The sequence below is a fragment of the Protomyctophum bolini genome, assembly GCF_963924005.1.
Source record: "Protomyctophum bolini genome assembly, chromosome: 9".
In the NCBI taxonomy this organism is placed as follows: Eukaryota; Metazoa; Chordata; class Actinopteri; order Myctophiformes; family Myctophidae; genus Protomyctophum; species Protomyctophum bolini.
In genome coordinates, this window is record NC_137870.1 from 39,535,020 (window position 1) to 39,561,528 (window position 26,509).

Genomic DNA, 26,509 nt, shown 5'->3' on the forward strand with positions numbered 1-26,509 from the left:
CTGGATCCACATGTTCATATTCAGGCCTATATTTAAAAACAACAAGTATCGTGATGCAGGTGTGACGCAAGGTGGTGTGACATCATCAAGTGTGACATCATCCTCCTCAGTTTCATCACAGCTTCCTGGATGTTAATTCTTTCCTCCTAACATCTGATAATGAACAGTTTTTATGACTTTATGTTGTTATCCATGCTGCCAGTATAGGCCACAGAATACCAGTACTATTTTGTCACGTGTTTTATACTTTGTGAAATAACTTTTTAAGTCATGGACGACTGACGTCATTGATTACTGATCTCATAGATGACTTTCAGCTAAAATAGGTGAACAATCAAAGTAGAATTGACGTTTTCATCTGCCGGCATCACGCGCTGATACTGCTTTTATAACACGCTGAAATCCCTTTTCAACCCTGAACATTTTGACGTGTGTATGTCAGAGAGTTTTGTCATTCCCCAGAGTTCGTTGACCCCCCCTGAATACCCCCCTCACAGAGTCAGTTTCACAGGAACCAACAGAGACACACATCTCTAATTCGGAAACCCAGTTCAGAGGAACGTAAAAACAATAAAACTAGGCGATAAGGAGGAGAACACATTAGAAAACACAAATTCAGCTTCAAAGATCCAGGCTGGTCCAGGAACGTTTGGTAAGATCTGCTATATGTTCAATGCTCCTAAAGAAATTATCACTCATCTGAGCAAATTTTTATTATTATTATTATTCTGTGATTTAACACTTAACCACTTTCACCTTGGCATACCTATAATGGGCATTTTCTCCCCAAAGAATTTGAATATTTCTGAAACTTTTAAAAACATAAAGTTAGCAAAAACACAGAAATTAGCAGATCTGCACCACATGTCACATGAAATTATAGATCTGACATTTTTGTTAGTTGCTGGACAAAAAAAGTAGGGCTTGAGTGCTTACATGTAATATTCCTTATCGTGTTTGAACCCCTCGATATAATTAACTCCCTATATGCCTTATTATGATCTAGTGTACAAGATCTGAATTTGTGTTGTTGGAAAATTAATCTTTAATCTTTACTTTAGTTTGTGTGCAGTGGCAGTGTTCAGTATACGTCTCGACAGGAACAAGAACAGACCACATGAGTTTTTACTCATTTACAATTTCCTCGCAGTTTTTACAATTTCCTCACAGCCCAAAACAAACAAATGTAAAATGTTGAACAATTTATCTTGGAAATGAGGGGATATTGCAGCTTACACTTACTTACTTACTTACTTACATTCTGAAACAAGGTGTTTTTACGGGGGGGGGGGTGGAGTTGTTAGCCCCATGCCCAACGCCCAACCTCGAGTTCCAGGTGCTGCGTTTCGTCGAGCCTCTCTACCCTGAGACCTGAACCTGCCAGCCAGGGGTATAACCCCCGCCACTATAGCCCTCAGAGTCACGGAGGCACACAAGCCTGCCCACCACGACATGGTATAGCAACACGCGGGTAGAAGGGACATTGCAGCAGCAGGGTGTTTGTTTTTGAAATTGAAGGAACCTGTACCTTTTTAATGTAGTGCAATTAGTTTGAGCACCTTAATTAAAGCAGCACTATGTAACTTTCCTTTTCCACCCCGGGGTTATATAGTGCTGCTTTTGCTCGAGTATTTACAATTTCCAATACTTTTACTTTTATTCTTCCAATACATCTCAGAGGCAAATATTGAGTAGAAAAGTACAAAATGTGAGTATTTCTCCACCACTGGTCTTCCTGTTCTCCTATAGGTCAAAGCCCAGTCCGGTTGGTAGCAGCAGCAGCCAGCAGCCAGCAGCATGTCTTTGGCCATCCAGGTTGTGGGTCTGGTTCTGGGCGTGCTGTCCTGGTGCCTCCAGTCCAGCTGCACCAGCTCTCAGGTGTGGAAGGTCCGGAGCCACGCGGAGTCGGTGACCACCAGCCAGTGGCAATTCGAGGGGCTGTGGATGAGCTGCGCCGCCACCTCCATGGGCGCCATTCAGTGCAACAAATACAAGACCATCCTGGGACTACCAGGTGAGATACTAATTGCCAAACAGTGCGTGCCACCATGATGTATAGATGTGTTTACCACTACATGGTCAAACTGTTTGTTTGACCCCGCAAACACTCGGTTGTGTATCTCAAAGAATATGGTTATTGGCAGAATTGCGGAAAGTTTAGAATATTTGTCGGCCGCGTTTAAAAACAATTCACTGCATTGGTGGTTGTCGCACTGCAATACTTCACCATATGTCGCGCTATGAGGTGGGGGGAAAAAAGTATAAAACAATATAGCTGCAAGCAGTGATAAGACGGGGCCAAGCAATAGAAAAAAAATCACACCAGTGTGTACTGAGCAGTGCAGGCTGCTCAACAACACTGCTGGCTGGAGGCAGTTATAGTAGTGCTCAGTGTGCATGGCTCAGTGCGCATGGCCCTTTTAGGCTGCTCAATAATGCCACTTTAGGTCACCCAGTGGTATTGCAGCTGTTCGTACCCCACAGACCCCACGTATACAGACCACAAACAAGTATTGTCAGGTATTGTGTGTATTGCATATAGTCTTTTTCTTATTGCTGCATTCCTTGGCCCCTCTTATCGCTGCTTGCAGCTATATTTCTTTACAAATTTCTTCACGTACAAAGTGACAGATGTGCTCCGCATGAGTCAAGACACATGTGTAAACAAGTTCCATGGCTTTTGGCCAGGCATGAGTTAAGTCCCCTCACATCTGTATGCAAATTACATCAAGCACATTGTTCTATACATTCATTCAAACTCTGATTGAGTCCAGGAGATATGGGTGGGAGTCTAATGGTCATTACATGGGGAAATAAAATTATTTCAAAGGAAGAAGAAATCAAAATAAGGTTGTTATATACACTTATATTATGAGAAATCTAAATCCGTTGGAAATATTTCATTTTGATGTGGTGTCATAATTAAATTGAATGTTGTTATGCCACACTGCACTGACTATCAACAAAATGGCAACATGGCACCACAGCATGACCATTGCTGTAGTATAAGTAGAGCATTGATTTACAAAAAGGAGATGTGGAGATATTTGAGGTCTCTGCCTCGTCAGTTACGTTCCACCACTGACATCTGACAGACACACCTGTGCAAATTGACATTGTTCGACAACGGTTTGTGTTTTGTGTGACATCTCGGCTCTCAGTCACCTATAAGGTCCCGGAAGGGTCCTCGAAGGCTGCCTACTCTTCCTCCGAGGACAGTGACATGTTGGGTGGTAAACCAGCCAGATATATCTAAAATTATAAACAGAGCAAAACCTGCGAAACGCACAGTTTATCCACGGCCATTATTGAGACATTATACTGTAATCAATCATATAATCCCGTTCAGTAGCTATAGAACAAGGGAACTCGTCGTGGAAGATGTCGGTGGTGGGAATCGACCTGGGCTACCAGCGCTCCTACGTGGCCATAGCGCGTTCTGGAGGGATCGAGACGGTCATCAATGACGTCAGCGAGCGCAGCACGCCTTCCTTCGTGGCCTTCGGACCGCGCAGCCGCACCATCGGGGTGTCCGCCAAGAGCCAGATCTCCTCGGGCAGCAACTGCAGGAACACGGCGCAGGGCTTCAAGAAGCTGCACGGCCGGCCGTTCTCCGACCCCCACGTCCAGCGGGCCAAGTCGGGCCTGGCCTGCGAGCTGGTGCAGATGCCCTCAGGCTCCACCGGCCTCAAGGTGGCGTACATGGGCAAGGACACGGTGTTCAGCGTGGAGCAGGTCAGCGGCATGCTGCTGTCCAAGCTGAAGGAGACGGCGGAGAGCGCGCTCGGCAAGCCCGTGGCCGACTGCGTCATCTCGGTGCCGGGGTACTTCACCGACGCCGAGAGGCGCTCCGTCATGGACGCGGCGCAGATCGCGGGCCTCAACTGCCTGAGGCTCATGAACGAGACGACCGCGGTGGCCCTGGTGTACGGCTTCTACAAGCAGGACCTCCCGAAGGCCGAGGAGAAGCCCCGCGCCGTGGTGTTCGTGGACCTGGGGCACTCGGGCTACCAGGTGTCGGCGTGCGCCTTCAGCGCCGGGAGGCTCCGGGTCCTCGCCACGGCCTTCGACGCGGAGCTCGGCGGGAAGGCCTTCGACGACGTCCTGGTGAGCCACTTCTGCCGGGAGTTCGGCGGCCGGTACAGGCTGGACGTGCGGTCGAACCCGCGGGCGCTGGCGCGCCTCGCCCAGGAGTGCGAGAGGCTGAAGCACCAGATGAGCACCACGGCGTCCGACCTGCAGCTCAACATCGAGTGCTTCATGAACGACGTGGACGTGTCGGCGAAGCTCAACCGGAGCCAGTTCGAGGAGATGTGCGCCGCCCTGCTGGCCAGGGTGGAGGGCCCGCTGCGCAGCGTGGTGGAACAGGCCAAGCTGAACGTGACGGAGGACGTCTACGCGGTGGAGATCGTGGGCGGCGCCTCCCGGATGCCGGCCGTGAGGGAGCGCATCGGCAGGTTCTTCGGCGCGGAGCGCGTGAGCGCCACGCTCAACGCCGACGAGGCCGTGGCCCGGGGCTGCGCCGTGCAGTGCGCCCTCCTGTCGCCCGCCGTCCGCGTCCGGGACTTCTCCGTCGCCGACGTCGTGCCGTACCCCATCTCCCTGCGCTGGAACTGCTCGGTCGGAGAGACGGAGCTGGAGGTGTTCCCCAAGAACCACGCCGCGCCCTTCTCCAGGGTCATCACCTTCTACCGGAGGGAGCCCTTCTCGGTGGAGGCGTACTACAACCAGCCCGAGGAGCTGCCTTACCCCACGGCCACCATCGGCCAGTTCCTCATCCAGAACGTGTCGCCCCCCGAGGCGTCCGGGGAGATCTCCAAGGTCAAGGTGAAGGTGCGCGTCACGGGCCACGGTGTGTTCAGCGTGACGGGCGCCTCACTGGACAGGGTCCTCAAGGTCTCGGAGGGCGAGGAGCCCTTCGAGGCGGAGCAAGCCGTGAAGGACGGCGAAGAGATGTGCACGGACCAGCCGGAGGACAACAGGACGACGGCGGGGTGCGACAACGTCGAAGAGAACAAGCCGGAGGAGACCTCGGAGGACGCGGAGGAGACGCCGGCGGAGGAGGACGGGGTCACGGTCAAGCAGCAGGAGAAGGCAAACCAGTCGCCGCCGCAGGCCAAGAAGCCCAAGGTGAAGACCCAGACGATAGAGCTGCCCGTGGAGAGCACGCCGCACTGGCAGCTGGACGGCCAGACGCTCAACCTGTTCGTGGAGGACGAGGCCAAGATGATCATGCAGGACAAGCTGGAGAAGGAGAAGAGGGACGCCAAGAACAACGTGGAGGAGTACATCTACGAGATGAGGCACGAGGTGCACGGCGTGCTGGAGAAGTTTGTGGGCGCGGCCGACAGAGACGCGCTGGTGCAGACGCTGGAGGCCGCCGAGACGTGGCTGTACGAGGACGGCGAGGACCAGCCCAAGGCCGCCTACGTCGATAAGCTGGCCGAGCTGAGGAAGCTGGGCCGGCCCGTCCGGGACAGGCACGCAGAGGCCGAGGGGAGAACGAAGGCGTTCGAGGAGCTCCGCAAGCAGGTCCAGCGCTACGCGGCGGTCGTCGAGGCGTACAGGGCGAAGGCGGACCCGCGCCACGAGCACCTGGACGAGGTGGAGGTGGGCCGGGCGGAGCAGCTGCTGAAGGAGGCCATGGCGTGGCTCAACGGCAAGGTGAGCCAGCAGAGCAAGCAGGACCTGTCGCTGGCGCCCGTCGTCAAGGTCCAGGAGATACAGGCCTTCACCAGGGAGCTCCACGCCTCATGTGTCCCCATGCTGCTCAAGGCCAAGCCCAAGCCCAAGGCGGAGCCTCTTCCCAAGGAAGAGAAGATGGAGGAGAGCAACGGGCCAGCCAGCGATGATCAGGAGGGGACAGAGGCCAGGCCCGGAAGCCTGGAAGATCTGGAAGACCAGACCACAGAGGAGCAGATGGATACGCAATAATGCATAATGGAAATATAGCAGTCTGTCTCAGCATGCTGTTCCTCTCCAGTTTTTCTTTGTCTTTTTATTTCTTGGTGACGAACATGTTTGTTTACGCACAGGTGTGTGTGTGTGTGTGTGTGTGTGTGTGTGTGTGTGTGTGTGTGTGTGTGTGTGTGTGTGTGTGTGTGTGTGTGTGTGTGTGTGTGGAAGAAGTAGAAGGAGAAGAAAAAAACAGACAAATACAATAAGGGACCAAAAGTCCCTTCGTGCTTGGTCCCTTACAAAAACAGACACATACTATAAGGGCCCAAAGTCCCTTCAGGCTTGGCCCCTTTAAAAAACATCAAATCAAACATAAAAAAGAGTGTGTGCAATTCCAATGGGGAAGCTGTGTTGTTTTTTTCAACCATGAATGAATGGCCGATTCGTGCCACACCCCTAAATACCCGTCTGTGTGAAGGGTCAAGGGTGTTTATGGGGGTTGTGGGAGTGGGGCGGAGTTGGGCGTAGAGGGTGCGGGGGGATTATGCTGGAAGAGGCCTGGGCCAGTGTGGGATTCATGTAGGATGGTCTTGTGAATGGTTAGCAGGAGGAAGAGTAAGGGATAATGCGGTTCTGAGAGGTAAGGTGTAGATAGGCCATGTAGTGATTTATAGGCTAACAGGAAGACATTAAAGTCAGGGGAGCCCGAGACACAGACGACCTGAGTGACATGATCAGGTACCCTCAAAGTATTCTGGCAGCAATCGGGGTAAGCAAGTTGGTCACACGGGCTATAGCACATTAGTCCCAAAGACACAAGTGAACACGTTTGGGTGAGAGGACGGAGGGATCGATTCTTTTCTCCCTGGCCTGAGCTGTCAGTCCTCCCCCGCTGTCAAGTCCAAGTGTGGACATATAGGGAACGGTGAGCGGCCCGTACTTCGGCCCCAGCCAACCCACATCGTCGGCGTCATTTGTAGCATTAGCGGAGACAGCCAACCAACATCAGAGACCAATTCCCCACAGGATCATCAGTCTGACATCTGGCAGAAACGCTGTCAGTGTCAATTTGGCAGTTAACCCTGTTTCCTCTCTCCACCTCATAGAATACAGAATACAACAAATATATAGAAATACTACAAAATAAATATGACTGGCTGTAACACATGGCCTGAGTCAAACTATAGTCAAACCTATAGTTGTGGTTAAATGTGAACGCAAGGGGATGGAAATTCCAATCCCCCAGCACCCCAAATGCCCCTGGCTGTACAGTTTCTTCCAACTAGTAGCACATGTAGGCAAGCAGCAAGCTGCAACTCTGTATACCTCACAGAATAAAGATCTTTGTGATCTCAAAACCTTGGCTTGCATGTCGTCTGTCCTACAATTGAGTCTGTTACAATAACATTCTAAAGACTAAAGCTGGCATAAACTCAGCCGGTTACTTAGGAACGGCAGTGAAGCAGGGCTGAGGGACGAACATGGCCAGTGTGTGTGTGTCAATTTATATTGTAGGTCCTGCACTGTATAGGTCACCAGCCAACACTTCCTGTGTCCTCATGATTATGATGACGCCTTCAGAGGAGGCGCGTTCGTTTTATGAGCCCTGAACAAAGAGTAAAGTTCCCCTACACCTGAAACTAGGTGTACTAACACAGAGTAGTATAGTGCAGTATAAAACAAACGAGGTGGGGGAAGTATCGAAATGCTGTTACTGCTGGAGACGGAGAGAGAGTGAGAGACAGAGAGTGGGAGAGAGAGAGAGAGAGAGAGAGAGAGAGAGAGAAGAAAGAAACTGTAGAAAGGGCTGAATGGTTTACTTTCCACACCAGGGCAGTGTCAGATAGAGAACACGTTAAGAGAGAGAGGTACCGTATCCTTGTAAGAGGAGACAGACAGACAGACAGACAGACAGACAGACAGAAGTATCTGTATACTATCCAATGACGACGTCGCTGGAGTTAACAGGCTTTCTGTTGGGCGTGGGGAGCTGGTTGCTAACGGGGATGAGCCTGACCAATGAGTACTGGAAACGGTCTTCTGTGTCGGGCAGCGTCATCATCTCCGTTCGACAGTTCCAGAACCTATGGCGGTCCTGCGCCGAAGACAGCACCGGTGTAAAGAACTGCCGCGACTTTGAATCCCTGCTGGCCTTACCCGGTATGTGACTTAACCATTATGGTTGAGTGGAGTCCCGCTTTCCTGTTTCCTGTTATTGTGGGGAAAGCTTTCGCGGGACAATAGCATCTTGTTGATCTGCTATTTGCCTGCGAAAGCTTTCCCCACTATGGATGTTGGAGGTTTAAGGGGTTAATGGATATTGTTTAGAAATCCACACACCAGTATTGCTGCTCCCATATGCAATTTTGCTGTTGAAACTTTTTTTTGATAGTATATCTGGGATGTGCATGTCTTTTAGCTATTCATCAGCTTCTCTCTCACGCAGGGAAGTTTAACTTTATGGCATCAGATTAGGGGACAATTTCAGTTGCATATTGTTGAGGGGAGCTAGCCCCTCCTATATACAGCTTTTGTCCCCACAAGATGTCCGCAACACAAACATTAGATGCCATTGACAGTGAAGGGAAAATTTACGTCATCTTCACTTCACACGGGTGTGACTTTTGAGTGGTGCAACCACTCCAAGGAACAGCTTTGTCCGTGTTCATGTATGTGACGCTGTTTCCTGCTAATGAGAGAGAGAGAGAGAGAGAGAGAGAGAGAGGGGGGAGGGGGAGAGAGAGGGGAGTTGCACCACTCGGTTCACACAGGTGTGATTTCATATAATTATATGGATATTACTTAAAATGAGAAAAGTTCTGATAATGCGGCTGTACGGGTATAGCATCACAGCCGTCACAGTAAATACATCATAAGTGGAGGAATTTGCTACATTAGTTGTACTGTAGGTCTATATTGGCCCATAAATGTACTTTGTAAATGCTATAGCATTCCAACGCTTTTCTTTGTTCTCTGTAAAGCACATTGAATTGCCTTGTTGTTGAATTATGCTATACAAGTGTCTTGCCTAAAGCCTCACTAAGGGATACTGCTAGGAAATATGCAGGTTTATAATGGCTATATGTATTTATATACTTATAATATACAAGGACATTGAGGAAGAGGCTTTATTTACTTAACATATAATATAGGTTTATAAGTACAAAGGTGCGCTCAGTCGAGTCCTTAGTATGCAGTGAACTGTACACTGTACCTACCTACACAGCCATGAAAGAAGTGTGTGAAGGTGTGTGACCTCTGACCTCTATCTTCCTCCTCTCTGTCATACACATTCATTGCCTTCCACATTTGTGTCATTTAGAAATCCGAACTTTTACTCGTAACAGGGTATTTACTTGCTCAAGCAGAGCACGCGAGTACTGCGATTGGCTGGGCATGTCGGTGTTGTCCACCGTATATACGTATATATGTTGGTGTCGTCCACCGTATGTCGGGGTACTGTATAGTATATGTCGGGGTAAGAATGGTGGTTCCTTATTGGCTGTTGATGGTGACATAACTAAGGTACGTTTCAAGGTTGGTATAAGGTCAATAACGGGTCTAAAGGATTTAGAACAGCAGTTGTAATAGACATTAGTTAGTAGCAGTACAAGTGTGTGCAAGGCAAAAGTCGGCACCTCGACAGAGTGCATTTCTAGTTCTACATTGCAGTATTGATACTTTTTTTTAACTTTTAATAAGTAAAAATTGTTAATACTTCTTCCACCACTGGATGTCCTGATCAAATGACCCAATATGTACACTAGAAATATCATCGATGGGGAATCCAAGCTAATACAAACGGGATATCTATTCCTCAAAAGTTGCATTGAGATAACGGAAGCCATATCATTCTCACGATAAAAAGTCTCTAATCGACCTCATTGCATATATGGGTCGAAAGGTTATTTCTCTGCAAATAGAGTGCACAAGACCAGTGTGCAGACTGCCTTCTTTTTAGATGTTGTTGTGTGTGTCCCGTGCAGGTCACATCCAGGCCTGCAGAGCTCTGATGATCCTGTCTCTCCTGGTGGGTCTGGCGTCCATCGTGGTCTCGGCTCTCGGACTCAAATGTACGAAGATTGGCAGAACGTCGGACGTCGCCAAGGGAAAGATAGCCCTCACTGGAGGCGTGCTGTTTATCCTGTCAGGTGAAGACAACTATAAGCAGCACTGTGCGATCATATCGTTTAAAATGCAGACGGTGCTTTGTTTGTAGTAACATACCGGTAGATACAGTTATGGTATATTGCTCGTGCGTGCGATGGTGCGTGCAACGGTGCGTGCGTCAATTTCCAAGTAAACCAGAGACCAACCAACCAAAAGTTACATGCTGATATTTCTGTTGACAATTTGTTTTTTTACAACAGGTCTGTGCACATTGATAGCAGTGTCGTGGTACGCAGCTCGAGTTGTCGAGGAATTCTATGATCCCTTCTATGGAGGAGTCAAGTAAGTATTTGGTTAATATTAAACTCAATCTACTTTATATAATACTTTTTCAGTACATATAATACATTTCAGTAAGACTTTTTTGTTGATACAGTATATGTTCAAAGAAATGTGACAAAGTTGTTCCTCATGAGGAGACACATACAGTAGGCTATATGTAGGCTATTGAAGTTGTATTGCTGACGGTCAAATGGTATGCAGACTGTAATTGAAGATTTCAAAAAATAGGAATTTAAAAAATTCCAAAAAGTTAGTGCAGTACTTAGTTTAGACAGTTTTTGGTTTAGACTAGTCATTGGTTAGACGAGTCATTAGTCCTACAATCTACAACCTATCTCAAACCCTCACCCTAAACCTAACCTCCCACGGGGCAGCACACCTAAACCTAACCTTAACCCATGTCTAACCACTGACTAGTCTAAACTAAGTATATGCACCCCAAATAAACGGTGGACAGAGTACTCACATTTCCATTTCTTTATTGGCACACTGCACCAAAAAGGAACAGTTGCGCGTTTCGGCTATGCAGCCTTCATCAGAGCATTCACATTAAGTGAATTCAAGTCAATTTATACACAAGGGTCAGAGTTCAATTGTAATTGAAGAGTGTGTGTGTGTGTGTGTGTGTGTGTGTGTGTGTGTGTGTGTGTGTGTGTGTGTGTGTGTGTGTGTGTGTGTGTGTGTGTGTGTGTGTGTGTGCGTGTGCGTGCGCGTGCGTGTGCGTGCATTCTTTAGGTTTGAGTTGGGAACAGGTCTGTATCTGGGCTGGGGAGCGTCTGGTCTGGCCATGCTGGGTGGTTCCATGCTGTGTTGCTCCTGTAAGAGAGACCCTCCAGCACCCCCAGCAGGGTAATGAACATACTGACATCACTCTTTTCAACTCCATGAAGAACAAATCTACAGGCTACAGTTTGTTTCAGTTCGTTTTACGTATAAGTGACACTTTGTACGATATAAATGAAGAATTTAGCCTGTACACGTTTAAAAGCAAGAACAAAATGGTACCACGAAAAGAAAAATAAATGTGTATGTATTTATATAAACTGTTATTTGTGTCGTTGTTTCCTGTCTCAGGAACTTCTCGTACAACTACAACACCACCGACCACAAGATCTACAGAGCAGCTCCGAGGTCAGAGACCGGCAGCTCCAAGGCTTACGTTTAAAAAACTTTATTGTGTCTCATTCAGTTCATTCTTCAACTGTTACTGTTCATTGGTTTTACTGTCTCTATTCTGGTGCTGTCACATTGTGTCTATAGGCTGCTCCTCTTGTCTCTATATTCTGTAATCCTGGCCCCTTGTACTATTGTTGGTTGATTGTAATGTTCCTTGTTCTATTAGTGCCATTGTAACACTCAGGGGATAAAACGTTGCTGTAGGTGTCAAAAATATTCAATTTGCGATTCGGCCATGCAGCAATGTTGCAATGCAATGCAGCAATGTGATATCGATAATCGTCATCGAAGCCTAAATATAATTATATTACTGTATATAATAATATTGTAATTCTAAATGAAATATGTTGTTATCAGTATATCTGACTGCTTGTATTGCTGTATGTGCCATGTTGTGTGCACTGAATGCATCATAGAATGACATTTCACTAGAGGATAATCCCTTGAGTTGCAGCAACTCGGTTTCAAGGGGGTCCTCACCTGGAGAATTGTAATCGAATTGAATAGTGAGGGCAGTGCCAATGCACACCTCTAACTAATTGAATTTACAAAGCAAATGTGTTTGTATTTTCCCTTTTTTTTTGTTGTTGTTGCAATGAAGCAATATTATATACTACAGCTTGTTGTCTTGACGACAAGTATTAAGAACCACCGCCTCAAATTTCTTTTTCTTATTATGTTTTGAAAAAGGAGTCCGACTGGCACTATATGCTATAATGCCCTCTGTAGACACAACCTGGGAAATAAGTGTTCTTAGCGTTGCATCCAAGATCAATTTTAAATGATAACCTCCCGGCATAAAAGTTAGCCCTCCCTACAAGCTATATACTGTGTGTGTGTGTGTGTGTGTGTGTGTGTGTGTGTGTGTGTGTGCGTGTGTGTGTGTGTGTGTGTGTGTGTGTGTGTGTGTGTGTGTGTGTGTGTGTGTGCGTGTGTGCGTGTGTGTGTGTGTGTGTCAATATGTTTCAGTCACACTGCTGTTATTTGCTGTTATGACACCTGCATTTTGCTATGGGGTTCAATACAGGTTTAGCTTATTCTCATTTTAGTGCTTTATATCTTTCTAATTCTATTTATTCTATTCTGGAACATCATTTTGTGCAGTAAAGAACGTATCCCCCTGGCACTCTATATGGAGATGTAACCCCAAAAATATTAATTACTTTGATTGATTGTTTGATTATTTGATTGATTGAGTGAGTGAGTGACATCTTTATTGACAAAAAACATATTTATAAATAAAAATATAAAATGTTTCCATTGTGGTCCTTTATTTTATCCTATTATTGTTCATTCATCATAAGTTTATATTCCACTCTTCAGTTTGTGATTCCCAGAACGTCATACAAGACATTATCTAGATCCCATAGTCTGTATATATGAGCCATGGTAGTTGGCTCTTCATATGCCATCTCCAACATAGGAGGGGCCCGGATAGGAGTCAACCCACAGAGCCTAGTAGTCCTTCCATGCGCCAGAAGCGTACCTCCCAGACCTGGCAGAGTAGTTCTGGAGTAGTTCCAACGGATTGTGTGGCCCTGGTTTTTCCCTAATGGGACTGATTGAGGGTAGCTACTGCATGGGACGTAAGTCGGGACCTGATCACCCCCGGCTGGGTCACCTGAGTGAGGGGTATGATGTTCGAGAGACCCGAAACCCCGTTGACCTTGGGATACATCACTGAGGATACATCCCAGGTGCATCCATGCGATGTTTTTTTGTTATAATTATTATTATAGGCAGATCTACAAGATCTATTGGGGGTACAATACGGTATGTACAATATACAATTGATATTGTAAAAACTTGTAAAAGCAATGCAAACCATATACACGAGCACGAGCAGCTAAGGTCAAACAGTGTGTTGTGAGCTTGTAGATCAGCTATTCTATGGTTTGCACATATACAGTACAAGGTTTCCACCTGTGGAAGGTTCAGTCAAGTGTTCTGCGTTGAAAGGGTCCAGGCTGGAAAGCCAATCGTTCCTAGCTGGAAATTACTATTGGTTACTATTGGGATATTTAGGGTTTATTTGAGTTTCAAAGAAACACTTTACTTTACTTACAGTAAGTCTGTTATGTTGCTGCCCCTGAGCCTCAGTTCTATACTCAAGAGGCTATGCAAGGTCTAGCAAACACCAACTCTGGACTCCTGAATCACTGCCCTCCACACCCTCCTGTCGAGCATCAGCATGCAAGGCCATAAAACATTCAAGAAGCACTTTTTATATCAATGAATGGACTATAATCGAAAACAACAATCTCAGCTTGTAGGTGCAGGCCAATATTAATTTGTTAATGTTTTTATCTTTTTTACTTTTTGCCTATAATATTCATATGATATACAAGTGCAAGCCAAGAATATGGATTACTAATCAATTATTTTATTAAAATAATGATTGATTATTTAGTATAATTTTTATTATTGTTTTGTTTTTGTTTTTGTTTTGTTTTGTTATATATTTTTTGAGGGGCGCTATAGTGTCTGCAGGCTTTCGGAATTATGTCATATAGCAGCCAAAGATATATGGACTTTTAATGTTTGTTTAGAGCACTAAACATCACTGCCTGCAGCACGCGGCCTTCAGCGTGCTCTAACACAGCTCTAAAGTATGTTACAGTTCAGGCAGTGCACCATACATATAAGTACATTGCATATTCACGTACAAGTACCAAGTATCAGTACACAGCATGTTGTATATCACAACAAACATGACTGTGGTAGCCAAGTCTGTGGACCTTTAATGTTTGTTTAGAGCACTAAACATGACATGTGGTAGCCAAGTCTGTGGACTTTTAATGTTTGTTTAGAGCACTAAACATGACATGTGGTAGCCAAGTCTGTGGACTTTTAATGTTTGTTTTGAGCAAGTCTATATGGAAGAGCACTTTAGAGCACTTTCAACAAACAGAGTAGCAGGGGCGGTGGTGGTTCAGGGGTAGAGTGGCTGGATGGTAACCACTAACCGTAATGTTGCCAGTTCAAACCCGGGCTCCCCCAGAGTTGGTGTCGAAGTGTCCTTGAGAAAGACACTGAACCCCTAATTGCTCCCGGAGTGCAGGTTGGTGCTTTGCATGGTTTCCGCCGCCATCGGTGTATAAATGTGTGCATGGGTGAATGTAATGCACAATCTATGTAGAGCACCTTGGATAAAGGCGCTATATAAATGCACCATTTACCAGCAAAGTATAATGGACTTTTAATGTATGTTTACAGCACTTTAAACAAATATTACCAGGCGCCCCTCACTTCACACAAATGTGATTTATTTATTTATAATTGATTAAATCGATTTGTTTGCACCCCGATATTAGACTGTGTGATTGACAGGAGAGATGATAAGAGGAGCAAAGTCTTTGCCGTGATCCTTAATAGCAGGACAGAATAATGGATATAGTTTCTCAGTGAATAATGGATATAGTTTCTCAGTGAAGTTGCAGCCAGTGAAAGAGTAGATATGATCTCTGGCCTCCACATCATAAAAGGAGACCAGGCCCTCCTCATAATCCACAAACACCCCCACTTTCTGGAGCTTCTCTCTTACAGGGACGACGACAGGAGGGTCGGTACCGGCCCAGTACACATGTTCATCCCTTAATGACACGGTCCAGTAACCGTTTTTGGGGTTGAGGCTGATGTCTCCCTTCCTGTTGATGGTCTCTCTGGCCACTCCTAGATGCCACCCATTCTTCCCTTTTACTTGGACCTCATAGTACAATCTTCCTGAGGAGACTCTTTGTTTACCTAAGACAAAGATGCACCTAGAGAATCTCTCTCTGTTGTCTGGCAGATTGTTCTCTGTGCCTCCATTGTTCACTTGTTTTCCATCTTCAGACAGGACAAGTTGACTGTGTGCTGTATCAGGGTTCAGAATTACATTCACTGCATCTTTCTGGATGCTACTCAGTTCAGCGTCATAAAGCTTCTTCATCTCTTGACTGATTGTCTTCTCCAACTGAGCCACAGCTGTCCTCACAATCCCAACATATGACGGATAGTCATTGACCTTTGTCCCGTCCTTGGTATGTAGAAGGGCTTTGATGGATGGGAACTTTTTGAGGAGGTGGAGGTGGTCTTCAGTGTTTGAGAGGTGCTTCAGCTCATAGCTCCTCTTCTCTAACTCAGTGATTTCATTTTCCAACTCTGTAATTAAGCCTTCCGACTGTTTTTCTGTTGCTTTATGTTTTTCAAAACAGCTCGTCAGAGCAGTGAAAAACTGCGTGCATGTGTCCGCTATCTTTTTATGTATGCCTTTGTTGCTGAGCTCTGCCGAGTGTTTGACCTCCTGGATCTTCTGTTTTTTCTCCTGGATCATCTGCTGAACTTCCGCATCTGTCTTTCTGAGCTCAGCCTTCTTTCCTTCACATTCTTCTTTCAGGGTTACAAGTTGATGTAACTTGTGGTCGGACTCACTGCAAAACTGACAAACACACATGTGGTCAGTCTTACAAAACATCTCCAGAGGCCTGTCATGTTTCTTACATATGAAGTCTTCCAGGTTCTTTACAGGGTTTATTAGTTTGTGACGTTGTAAGGCTGCGACCGTCTGGTGACGTTCCAGGTGAGTCTCGCAGTAGGAGGTGAGACACACCAGGCAGGACTTCAGGGCCTTGTGCTTGGTCTCTGTGCAGACGTCACACAAGACATCATCCGGTTCAGCAGGTTGCTGCTGAGACTTCCTGAACTGATCGTCCATCTCGGAAAGCAAAGTATGAACAGAGACCTCTGGGACAGAGACCTCTGGTACAGAGACTTCTGGTACAGAGACTTCTGGTCTCTTATAGATATTTTTTGCACATAGTGGACACCGAAACAAATTACTATTCGTATCCCAGTAATATGTAATACAGGTGTTACAGTAGTTGTGGGCACATGCAGGAGTGGCGATTTGATCAGTGAATACAGCCAGACAGATAGAACACCGTAACTGCTCTTCATGGGTGTAATTGCTCGTACAAGACATTCCCACACACTGAACACCAGAGTGTCAATTCAGGTTTATTTGTGAAGAGACTCCTTATTAGACCACGTCATACTGACAACATACAGTGCAACGTCATCACAGAGATTGACGTGGAACCATCTGAAAATGCTTTGTGCCAGGGACCACGTATACTGTTCTAAATTTTGAAAAGTGTATGTTGATATATATATAATTCCGAAAGACAGAAACTAGCGCCCTTCAAAAAAATAATATATATTATGTAATAATAATGATGATATTAATAATAATTATAGATATATATATATATATATATATATATATATATAGTTAAAATAACTTTTAAACCCATTTAGATGTGAGAACGATTCTACAAAATGTCTTCTAAATCATGACAGTTTTCTGAAAAACCCTATGTTTCTATGTCAGTGCATGGTTCTCAAACATTTTCAAGTCAAGGAACCCCAAAAATTATATGTAATTGGCCACCGACCCCCATCTGAAAATATGTTGTTCCAGGGACCCCCCCCGGCCCAGAAGCATAGATTTGAGTTAAAAACGTAATAAGGCAGACGCTCACTCTATTCTGTGATGCAGGTTATTGGCAGACACTCCCAAACGCCAGGGCTGCCTCCACTGGGCGCGTTGCGTCTCCGTCGCGTGCGTCAAAAAACGAACGGTTCAATTTTAATGGTGACGCACGCACGCGGCACGCACGCGCAACGCGGGCAGTGGAGCCACCCTTCATTGATTAAAAAGGGAACATTCTGTGACGGTGACGCTGACGCGACGCAGACGCGCCCCCAAGTGGAGCCCTGGCGGCAGGCTTCACGCGCGGGCTCTTTAAAAGGCTTTGGTCCGTCCGTCTCCCCCCCCCCCCCCCCCCCCCCCCCCCCCCCCCACACACACACACACACACACACACACACACACACACACACACCTGCTCTAAAGTCTAAACTGACGAGTGTTTGTCAACTCCTTCGTGTTTGTTAGTAAAACAGTGAAATAAACAAGTTAAAACGTACCAACTTCCACCTCATGGAAGATGAGGAGAGTTGTCAGTGTTGTCAGGGAGTGGAAACTACCCAGAGACATGAAGGTGACAGCAGGAGGAGAAGTTTAATTATCGTCCTTGGAATAAAAGGGAGTCCATTCCACAAGAGACCAGGTGCGTTAGCTTACCTAGCTAGCCTACTACCTACAGTTAATTATAGCTGCTTTAGCATTCATGGTTAATAGAGGTGAATTGTTTGTTTGTGTGTAATGTCATGTCACTAATTATATTTACAAAAAGTAAAATGAAAGAACTAGTCTGCAGGATATAAAGCATTGTTTGTGTGCTGTGCCTGTGAAGTGAATAATATTGTTTGTTTGCTGTTAGGCAGAAATATCATATCCCCCATTAATTTAGGCCTGAATTTTTTTTCTGGAAAAACCTCATGTTTCTACATCAGTGGTTCTCAATATTTCATGTCAAGGACCCCAAAAATGATATGTAATATGCCACCGACCCCCATTGAAAATATGTTGTTCCAGGGACCCCCCAGAAGCAAAGATTTGAACTGAAACTCTGAAAGAATATATATTCAAAGATTTGACAAGTTTCACAATTTCTTCAAAAATAGCAGCCCTACAAGTTCATAGCTATGAGCTTGTAGATCTGCTATTTTTCAATAGCTAAAGTATAACATAATGTTTAAAACACCAAAAGGGGTTCCCGCCCCAAAATGGCTTAATGCCCTATACTTCTTCATACAAGACTGTCACACTAAAGTATGAGAGAATAGGTATTTCTACAAGCTATGTGCAAATGTTTTTTTTAAATACTAAAATAACAATAACTGAACAAGTAGATTCAACTATAATTATTATTATAAGTCAATGTCAAACAATTTACAGTAATAATAAAACCATACAATGTAAAAAAATATACTCTACTATATTCATAGTATATTCATGAAAAAATAGCATGTTTTTGTTGATGTAAAGTGTCCTTGTTTTTTTAAGGTGCTATATAAATTCAAGTTATTATGATTTATGAACGCCTAATGGCTCCCGATGTGCAGGTTGGTGCCTTGCATGGTTTCCGCCGCCATCTGTGTATGAATGTATGTGTGAATGTGTGAATGTAATGCACAATCTATGTAAGGCGCCTTGGATAAAGGCGCTATATTTATAAATGCACCATTTACCATTCATGATGTCCGCTCTCCTATATAGCTGTGAATGCTGGACCCTGAAGCCTGCTCTACCGTCCCTGGCCCCACTGTGCTACACCAGAATGCTACGTGCAGTGCTAAACATCAACCAGGATGAACACGTTACCAACATGCATCTGTATGGAGTGATACCGAGGGTGGGTGAGAGAAGATGGCCTCCAGGAGGAGAATGAGGCTGGTCGGTGCCATTGACACTGGGATTAAATGGTAAAAGGTGCCATTTATATAGTCCCTTTATCCAAGTCGCTTTACATATGCATTACATTCACACACACACACACACACACACACACACATTCATACACTGATTGCGGCGGAAACCATGCAAGGTACCAACCTGCACATCGGGAGCAATTTTGCCCAAGGACCTGCTCTACCTCCTGAGCCACAGTCGCCACAGTCGGGATGTATGGAGGATGGAGAGGACTGGAGACCCCGCTGGAGGGCTCATCTGAGGACGAACTAAAAGAGGACTGCTCTATCTCTCTCTATCCATTGGTGGGTTCCAAACTTTGACCCTGCTGGCCGCCATCCGTTCTTCTACAACTGAAGTAGAAGACAGCTCAAGGTACGAACCCTTTTCCCCATCTTTGCTGCTGCTGCTGCTGCTGCTGCTGCTTGTGTTGTAAGCAAATTAAGCTGTGTGTACACTTCAAGCTGTTGCTGTCATTTTAGGACGCAATGATTGGGTGGCAATTAATGAAACATGTTCAGTCAGTGACTGTTTGTGTCTCTGGGATTGGATGCTGCAGTCTGTGTTGTGTTGTGTTTCTGCTCTGGGATTGGACGCTGCAGTTTGTGTTGTGTGACTTGTGTCTGCTCTGGGATTGGGTGGATGCTGCAGTCTGTGTTGTGTCTGCTCTGGGATTGGGTGGATGCTGCAGTCTGTGTTGTGTCTGCTCTGGGATTGGGTGGATGCTGCAGTCTGTCTTGTGTTGTGTTTGCCACTGAACAAACTGAGTTGTTGTAACAGAGAATAGTATTATCATGTGGATCTTGGCCACTTCAATTAGCCTTTTAAGTTCAAGCTAGAGGTTTTGGGCTTTCACATGACGACAGCCATCATTTAAAAATGAAGACTGATGTTCATCTACACTACAGTTAGTAGATAGTTAGTTAGTGTTACTAAGTGTGCGGCTGCTGTGTTGTGGGTGTGTTGAAGATTGTGTGTTGTGACGGCTATTGTTTAATGACTGGCTTGACGGCAAAACTTATCTCTATGTACTGGTCAATTCCTCATGGCCCGCCGTGGCCATAATTCTTTCTTTCTTTTCTTGCTCTCGCTCTCTCTCTGGTTGGTTCATATGACGCTGGCTTGTGTCAACACCTCTGTCAATGTAGGCCTTTTCTTAAGTCCTGCCAAGCATGTAGCCTCATCCTTTTTTCTCTCTCTCTCTCTCTCTCTCTCTCTCTCTCTCTCTCTCTCTCTCTCTCTCTCTCTCTCTCTCTCTCTCTCATATTTGTAATCGTTACAGGCCTACCATTTGGTGTAAGAGCGTGTGTCCTTATTATGGAGAGAAAGTATGGGTACCTGAGGAATAAAAAATAGCGGCAATACAAAATGCCATCCTACAATATTTAATACAACAATTACGTTTCGAAATACATTTTAAACCCATGTCCTGCTTTCCTTTTTAAATATTCTTTATTTAAATTATTCATGGCACTCATATTACATTGAGTTTGGCAGTACAGTAGTAAGGAATTGCAATACACACACACACACACACACACACACACACACACACAGAGTGTTGGTATCAGATTTTCTGTCTTGAGACTTTTCAGTTCAGTTACTATTTGTATGAAGACCACCTCTCCAGAGATGGCCCTCCTGATCACTCCTGTTGTTCCAGATCTTATTGACCACAGTGCTAACCACAGCCCAATAAAAGTCTTGTTCCATAGCAGACATGTTTTTCATCAAAGACTCCATACAATACTGCATTATAAGTAACGTTAATGTTAAAAACCGATCTGTGGCATTTTCCCACAGTCCACTAGCAGGTTCTCTATATGGTTTCATCTGGGTTACAGTTTGCATCCGGGCATTTAACAGTTTTTACAATTTTTACAAAACAACTCCAAAACAACTCCATTTGACCACCTCCCTTAATGACATCCCTCTTTTTTATGGATATACTTTTACTACCAATGTTCTTTAAACATACCTGTTTTTGTTTTTCATCAAGATTTCTTTTTTTTCTAACTTGTATATATATTGCCATTATAAGCTCATTTACAGGCAATTTGTTTAATTTTATAAGACATGTTCAATTTTCTCTCAGTTCATCATTTTGTTTTTCAGTGTGAAAGCAAAATAAGTGACATTACACTTTAACCCATTTTGTTATACGTTAGCTATTGAAAAATAGCAGATCTACAAGCTCATAGCTTGTAGAACTTGTAGCCAGCTCTGCTATTTTTGAAAATCGTAAAAATGCGGCACAAATCTTTGAATAGGTATATCTTTCAGAACGTTTTTTTCGACGTCAGGCCTGAATGGGTTAAATCTAAAATGACCCAGATGCTTTCACGGTCTGTATCTCTCTTATCTTGTATAGATTACCTTAGGCCAATACCGGTTGTACCCGTTGCCAGAGTAACCATTATCTAAGTAATAAGTACACTGATCAGTGTACTGTACTTACTAGTGCAGTAGTAGGCATACCTAAATTATCATAATAGAGTCCAGTTTCTGATGTCATATACACTGTAGGCTACTTATATGACATCAGGGTGTCTCCATATATGGCATAAAAGGGACAGACAGACAGATAGAATCCAACTGAAGTCCTACTCAACACATACTGTATGCTCAACATGCCCTTGGGTTTCTGTGGGGTACATATACTGTGGTTATGGTAGGTATACTTTAGTGTAGTGTAGTAACAAAAGTACCATCAATTACACTGATGATCACAAAAGTGAGAGTCTTATTTGTATAGACTCATATACAAATAAAACTTCAATGGGCCAGGTCTTACACACACACACACACACACACACACACACACACACACACACACACACACTCACTCACTCACTCACTCACTCACTCACTCACTCACTCACTCACTCACTCACTGTAGGTCTCTGTTTTATTAGTATAATAACTGAATGAACCACTAGAGGTCGTGGTTGACTGTAGATTTTAGAAGGGCTGTCTATAGTCCCAACACCAGAATGAATGGATTCAAAGGAAATATCATGGATTTATTTAGATTATTAGATATTAAATTATTATAAGCCCTATACAGTAGGTGTAACCACTGTTGTTTTTAAGACAGGCTTCTTGTGTTATCCTATTGGCAATCATTGTATAATTGTACCTAGCCATTTGAAACACTAGATTTATGTTTATTTTTATACTGTTGAATCTAGATTTGCAACACCAACCGTTGACAGCCCATACAGCAACAGAAATACAGAAATCTGATTGTATTAAACTCACCAATATTGCAGCTGTACGAAATGCTTGAATTATTACAACTTTGTTATCTTTGGAGGAATAGATGGCTATTCAAGGAAGGTAGGGTATTGTTGTGATTTTTTTTTACACAATAGGCATTTTAAGCTCCCCGTAGCCATTGTGATTCATCGTGAATTTAACCCCTTGTTTGAGCCGAATCTGGGTTTCACATAGTTTGTTGAACTCCCTCCGGTGTGGTGATTGTGGACTTTTGACATTGAGGAAGTATTTAGACAGGTGCATGGGTATCTTAGGGGTGTAGCGAATCTCGTAGACAAGGCCCATTGCTGCAAGACGCTGTACTCTGTCGTCAACCCTAAGCCATTCCAGCCTATCAAAAGGGGCAGGGTGAGGTGGGTTCTGGGAGTCAGGCCAAGTAGTAGCCTGACCAGTTTGTTTTAGGATGTCTGGAGCCTTGTTTTCAGAGCCTTTGAGGTGCTGTGGTATCATGAGGTGCATGCGTAGTCAAAGAAACCTTATACAAGGGCTCCTGTTAGGGCCTTCAAGGTGTTTTTGTTGACCAGTGAGGAGATCCTGTGTACAGGAATCTTGTTCTTTGGTTGACTATTTTGATTACATTGGTGGCCATTGTATCACAGGAATGTGATTTGCATGCAGGATGGAACCTAGGCAGGTAATTTAATCTTTTCTTATAATATTTCTCATAATATTGTCACCCACTTGAACTGAGAAGCTGTGGGCCTAGCTGAGATTACTATTTGATCCAAAGAGAATGGCTTTTCCCAGGTGGAAAGATAGTTTTTGTTATCAGCGAGCCCGGTGCAGATTCTACCGAGTTCAGAGCTGAGGGCCTTTTCCAACCTGCAGTTTGCTCCTGTCTGAGACCAGCAGTGCCGAGTCATACGCGAACAGGAACAGATTGTAGTCACAAGCTGATGTCATGACTCATGTCGTTTACATATATTAGGAATAGTAAAGGATTGAAGATGGATAAGTAAGTAAGTAGCCTTGCAGAGCCATGAGGCCCATAGGGCAGGAGCCTATCTCCTGTTTCTGTAGCATGAGGCAGCTTGATGTACAAGTACACCCCCTGGACATGACGCTAGTATGTCACAGGGACTTACCCCCAATCCAACCCTTGATGCCGAGTGTCAAGCAGGGAGGCACTGGGTCCCATTTTCTGAGTCTCAGTATGACCCGGCCGGGGATCGAACCCCGACACTCAAACCACAAGGCCACTGAGCTGGATGGATAACACTATATTAATAAAAAAGGAAAAACAAAACCATGGTAACTTTCTTTGGTTAAATGTCTGAAAATACACATTAATGTAAAAATACAACATCAAAGTATTAGTAGATTAGTAAAGTAAAGTAGTAATGTATGTAACATTATATAATCATCCGCTTATCAAGACGGACAAGTCAGATGTAAAGCAAATACGATAAGTTACAATGTAAAGGAATTTAGCAGACAGAGTGACGGCAAAGTGCCAAGTAAAACAGAGCGGCTGAGTGAGTCATGACGAGTCCAACTCCCGTCCAACTCCCGTTTTAGAACAGCACACGTCAGTTTTGTTTTTGTATTACAGTCTGTTCTTCCAGTTGTAAAGGATGTATTTTCTCTGCTGGAGGTGGCTTCCATTCCTATGTTTTGGCCGGCTCATACAGTATATGCAGATGATGATCTAGTGCGTCAAACCATGCATGGCTATATCCTCAGGGTTTGATGAGATCCAGGTGATGATAGTCAGATCCACATAATTATGGAGATCCTGTGTTGTACCAACTTGGTTCATTTGCAATGTGACTCGCGTCGTGGCATTGTCTGGGAATGCCCATATATGGACCTTTTTTCTTTTCTTTTTTTTAATTGACGTTTTCAGGCATGAAACAAGTTAAACAACAGAGCTTCTTAATACAGCACAGTTGAGAAGCAGGAATTAAAACTGCAGGTGTCAGTGAGGATGTAGATTTGCTGGCCGGGTCCATATATGCAGATGTAGGTGACAGTCGTCACCGCTTGGGTGACGGCACACACACACACACACGCAAGCACACACATGCGCGCACGCACGCAAGCACGCGCACACACACACACACGCACACACACACACACACACACACACGCACACACACACACACACACACACACACACACACACACACACACACACACACACACACACACACACACAGTCATGGGTCTCATTGCCTTGACTTACCATGCACTGCATGCTCCCATGAAAGCAGAGGAAGTTTTCATAAGCAGGGGAAGTTTTCATAATGTTTGAGATTCCTCAAACTTTCTCACACAATGTTCTTACACAAACCTTTATGGCTTTATTTAGACACGGGAAAGGTGACTGAGCAAAGTGTGTTCGATACACCGTAAATCAATAAATCATTATATCCTTTGGATAGCTTTGGGTTTAAAATGTATACTGTGATATATTTTGGTTAAAACAAAAGGTGTTTTGTTAAAAAGGTTTAACACTATAGTTTATTTATTTTGTTGCGACCATAGGTCACAGTTTACTATGAAAACCTGCATTTCGCATCCGTCACGCCGTGACACGCTCCATATGTGGCCAATACAGAATTAATTCCGATTTTTTCTTGTCTTTCTTTTTCTTTTGCAGAGAGAGATTGGTCTCATAAAAAGACTTGTGTTTGTGCATGCTCTAAAAACATTCACACACTCAAAAAATGGGAAAACATGCAGGGCTTTCCCCTTGTTTATTGCTGCCTAACCCTGACGTCAAAAACCTGGCTCAGTGACAGTCACAGTGATTTGTTTGTTTAAGCTGCATGAATGCATGTCCTTGTTAAAATGTTATATAATATGTCATAATATTTTCTTTTTGCATATGTGTAGGATTTGCTTCATAAATGAAGATGTATTTGATAGATAGATACAGTATAGAGCAACAAAAAGGTAGTCATATACTGTATACTGTAATAGCACAACTACTGTCAACTGTAATGGAAATTAAAATACTACACTGTTGAGCCATAGTAAATTAGGTAGACGTCTTAAAAGCACAGCTCAAAACCCACCTTTTCACTATTTCTTTTAGTTGAGCTTTTAAAACCTCTGTGTTCTTATTCATATAGTATACTCTGCATTTGCTGCTGTTTTTATGTTCTTGTTTTTGTTTTATTGTCTTATTGTTCTGCCTGATTTGCTGCCCGGTTTTATGCTCTTTGCTATTGTTTTTTTTGTCTTAACATTATTTTTGATCATTTTAAATGACATTTTACGTTTTTCCTCTTTCCTCTTTTCTTCCCTGTAAAGTAGCCTACTTTGCGCTGCATTTCTATGTGATGAAAGGTGCTTGTAGTCCTTCAGCCGACAGGCTTCTTTTGTTTAAAGTGGGAAATTTGGTATAGTCTTTTTTATTGGCCTAAAATATTGTCTATATACTGTCGTACATTGATCACAAAACCAAGACACAAAGGCAATGCTACTGGGTATAGCCTTGATTTATTTAGAAGTGAGTTGACAACGACACTCAACAAACTGACCACATTCCCGGTGCGCATTTCCGAACACACCCCTTGACTGGGAGGGAGGCTGCAATATTTGTAGGCTGTAGGTGAGAGACGCAGGTGGGAAGCAATCGCTCTGATAGAGGATGACAGCTGGTATGTACCGCCCCTCTATGATGCGCTCGAGAAGCTGACGCAGCGCTCCACCTCCCTCTGCCTGTCTCTTCCCCGGCGTGGAGGCGCCTACCTGGCCGGCGGTCCCTTAGCGAGACACCACAATACATACATTCATGAATCCACTTGCTGACCGGTTGTTCACTATTGGGCAATTTCCTTTTCATTAACATCCTCTGACAGGCAAAAATGTCAAACTTTCCTTATGTTTTCAGTAGCATGTCAAACTACCCAGCTAACATGTCCATCTGGGCCCAATTGGGTTTTGACATGGGCTATGGGCATGGGTTCCAAGTGGTTCCGTGCACCCAGTTTTCACAAAGGGCCCACCCGTGTTAGCCCATATGGGCTTATGCGGGTTTCTAACTGGATCTTAGGTGGTATCCAAATGGGCCATTTTATTTCAGAACCATGTGTGCGCCACCTGTGTTTGCCTATATAGGTTTGAACTGGGATCTGATTGGGCCTTAAGTGGGTACCAGCTGGGCGAATTATATGTGACCCATGTAGGCCACACTTGTGTCCGCCCTCATTGTCTTCCGTCCTGTTTCTGTTGTCACCTGCTGTCGATTGTTCATTCCTACGGATAGGATGCAGTGCGCCACATTGGCGGTGTTTCCAGTTTTCTGTAGTAGTTACTTCAAGTGTTCAAACTTTATGACTGGATAGCACTCGATCTGTAGAGTCCTACTTTACTATCTCCTACGATCAAGGGTTAGGG

At 44.6% G+C, this 26,509-nt stretch overlaps 3 protein-coding genes across 3 annotated transcripts; 2 read left to right on the plus strand and 1 right to left on the minus strand.

Moving 5' to 3' along the window:
• Positions 1–1,797: 1,797 nt before the first annotated feature.
• Positions 1,798–11,537, plus strand: cldn15lb (claudin 15-like b; the record flags this gene model as incomplete). Its single annotated transcript, XM_080772186.1, has 5 exons — positions 1,798–2,014; positions 9,885–10,049; positions 10,269–10,350; positions 11,086–11,199; positions 11,425–11,537. The coding sequence occupies 5 exons, from the start codon at positions 1,798–1,800 to the stop codon at positions 11,513–11,515; spliced, it is 669 nt and encodes a 222-aa protein (XP_080628312.1). The 3' UTR covers positions 11,516–11,537.
• Positions 3,382–5,934, plus strand: LOC308321228 (heat shock 70 kDa protein 4-like; the record flags this gene model as incomplete). The annotated part of the gene is made up of 1 exon (XM_080772067.1): positions 3,382–5,934. The coding sequence occupies one exon, from the start codon at positions 3,382–3,384 to the stop codon at positions 5,932–5,934; it is 2,553 nt and encodes an 850-aa protein (XP_080628193.1).
• Positions 11,538–14,836: 3,299 nt separating the features above from the next.
• LOC308321229 (zinc-binding protein A33-like) lies at positions 14,837–16,222 on the minus strand (the record flags this gene model as incomplete). The annotated part of the gene is made up of 1 exon (XM_080772068.1): positions 14,837–16,222. One exon carries the CDS (start codon positions 16,220–16,222, stop codon positions 14,837–14,839), a length of 1,386 nt encoding a protein of 461 aa, XP_080628194.1.
• Positions 16,223–26,509: the final 10,287 nt, after the last annotated feature.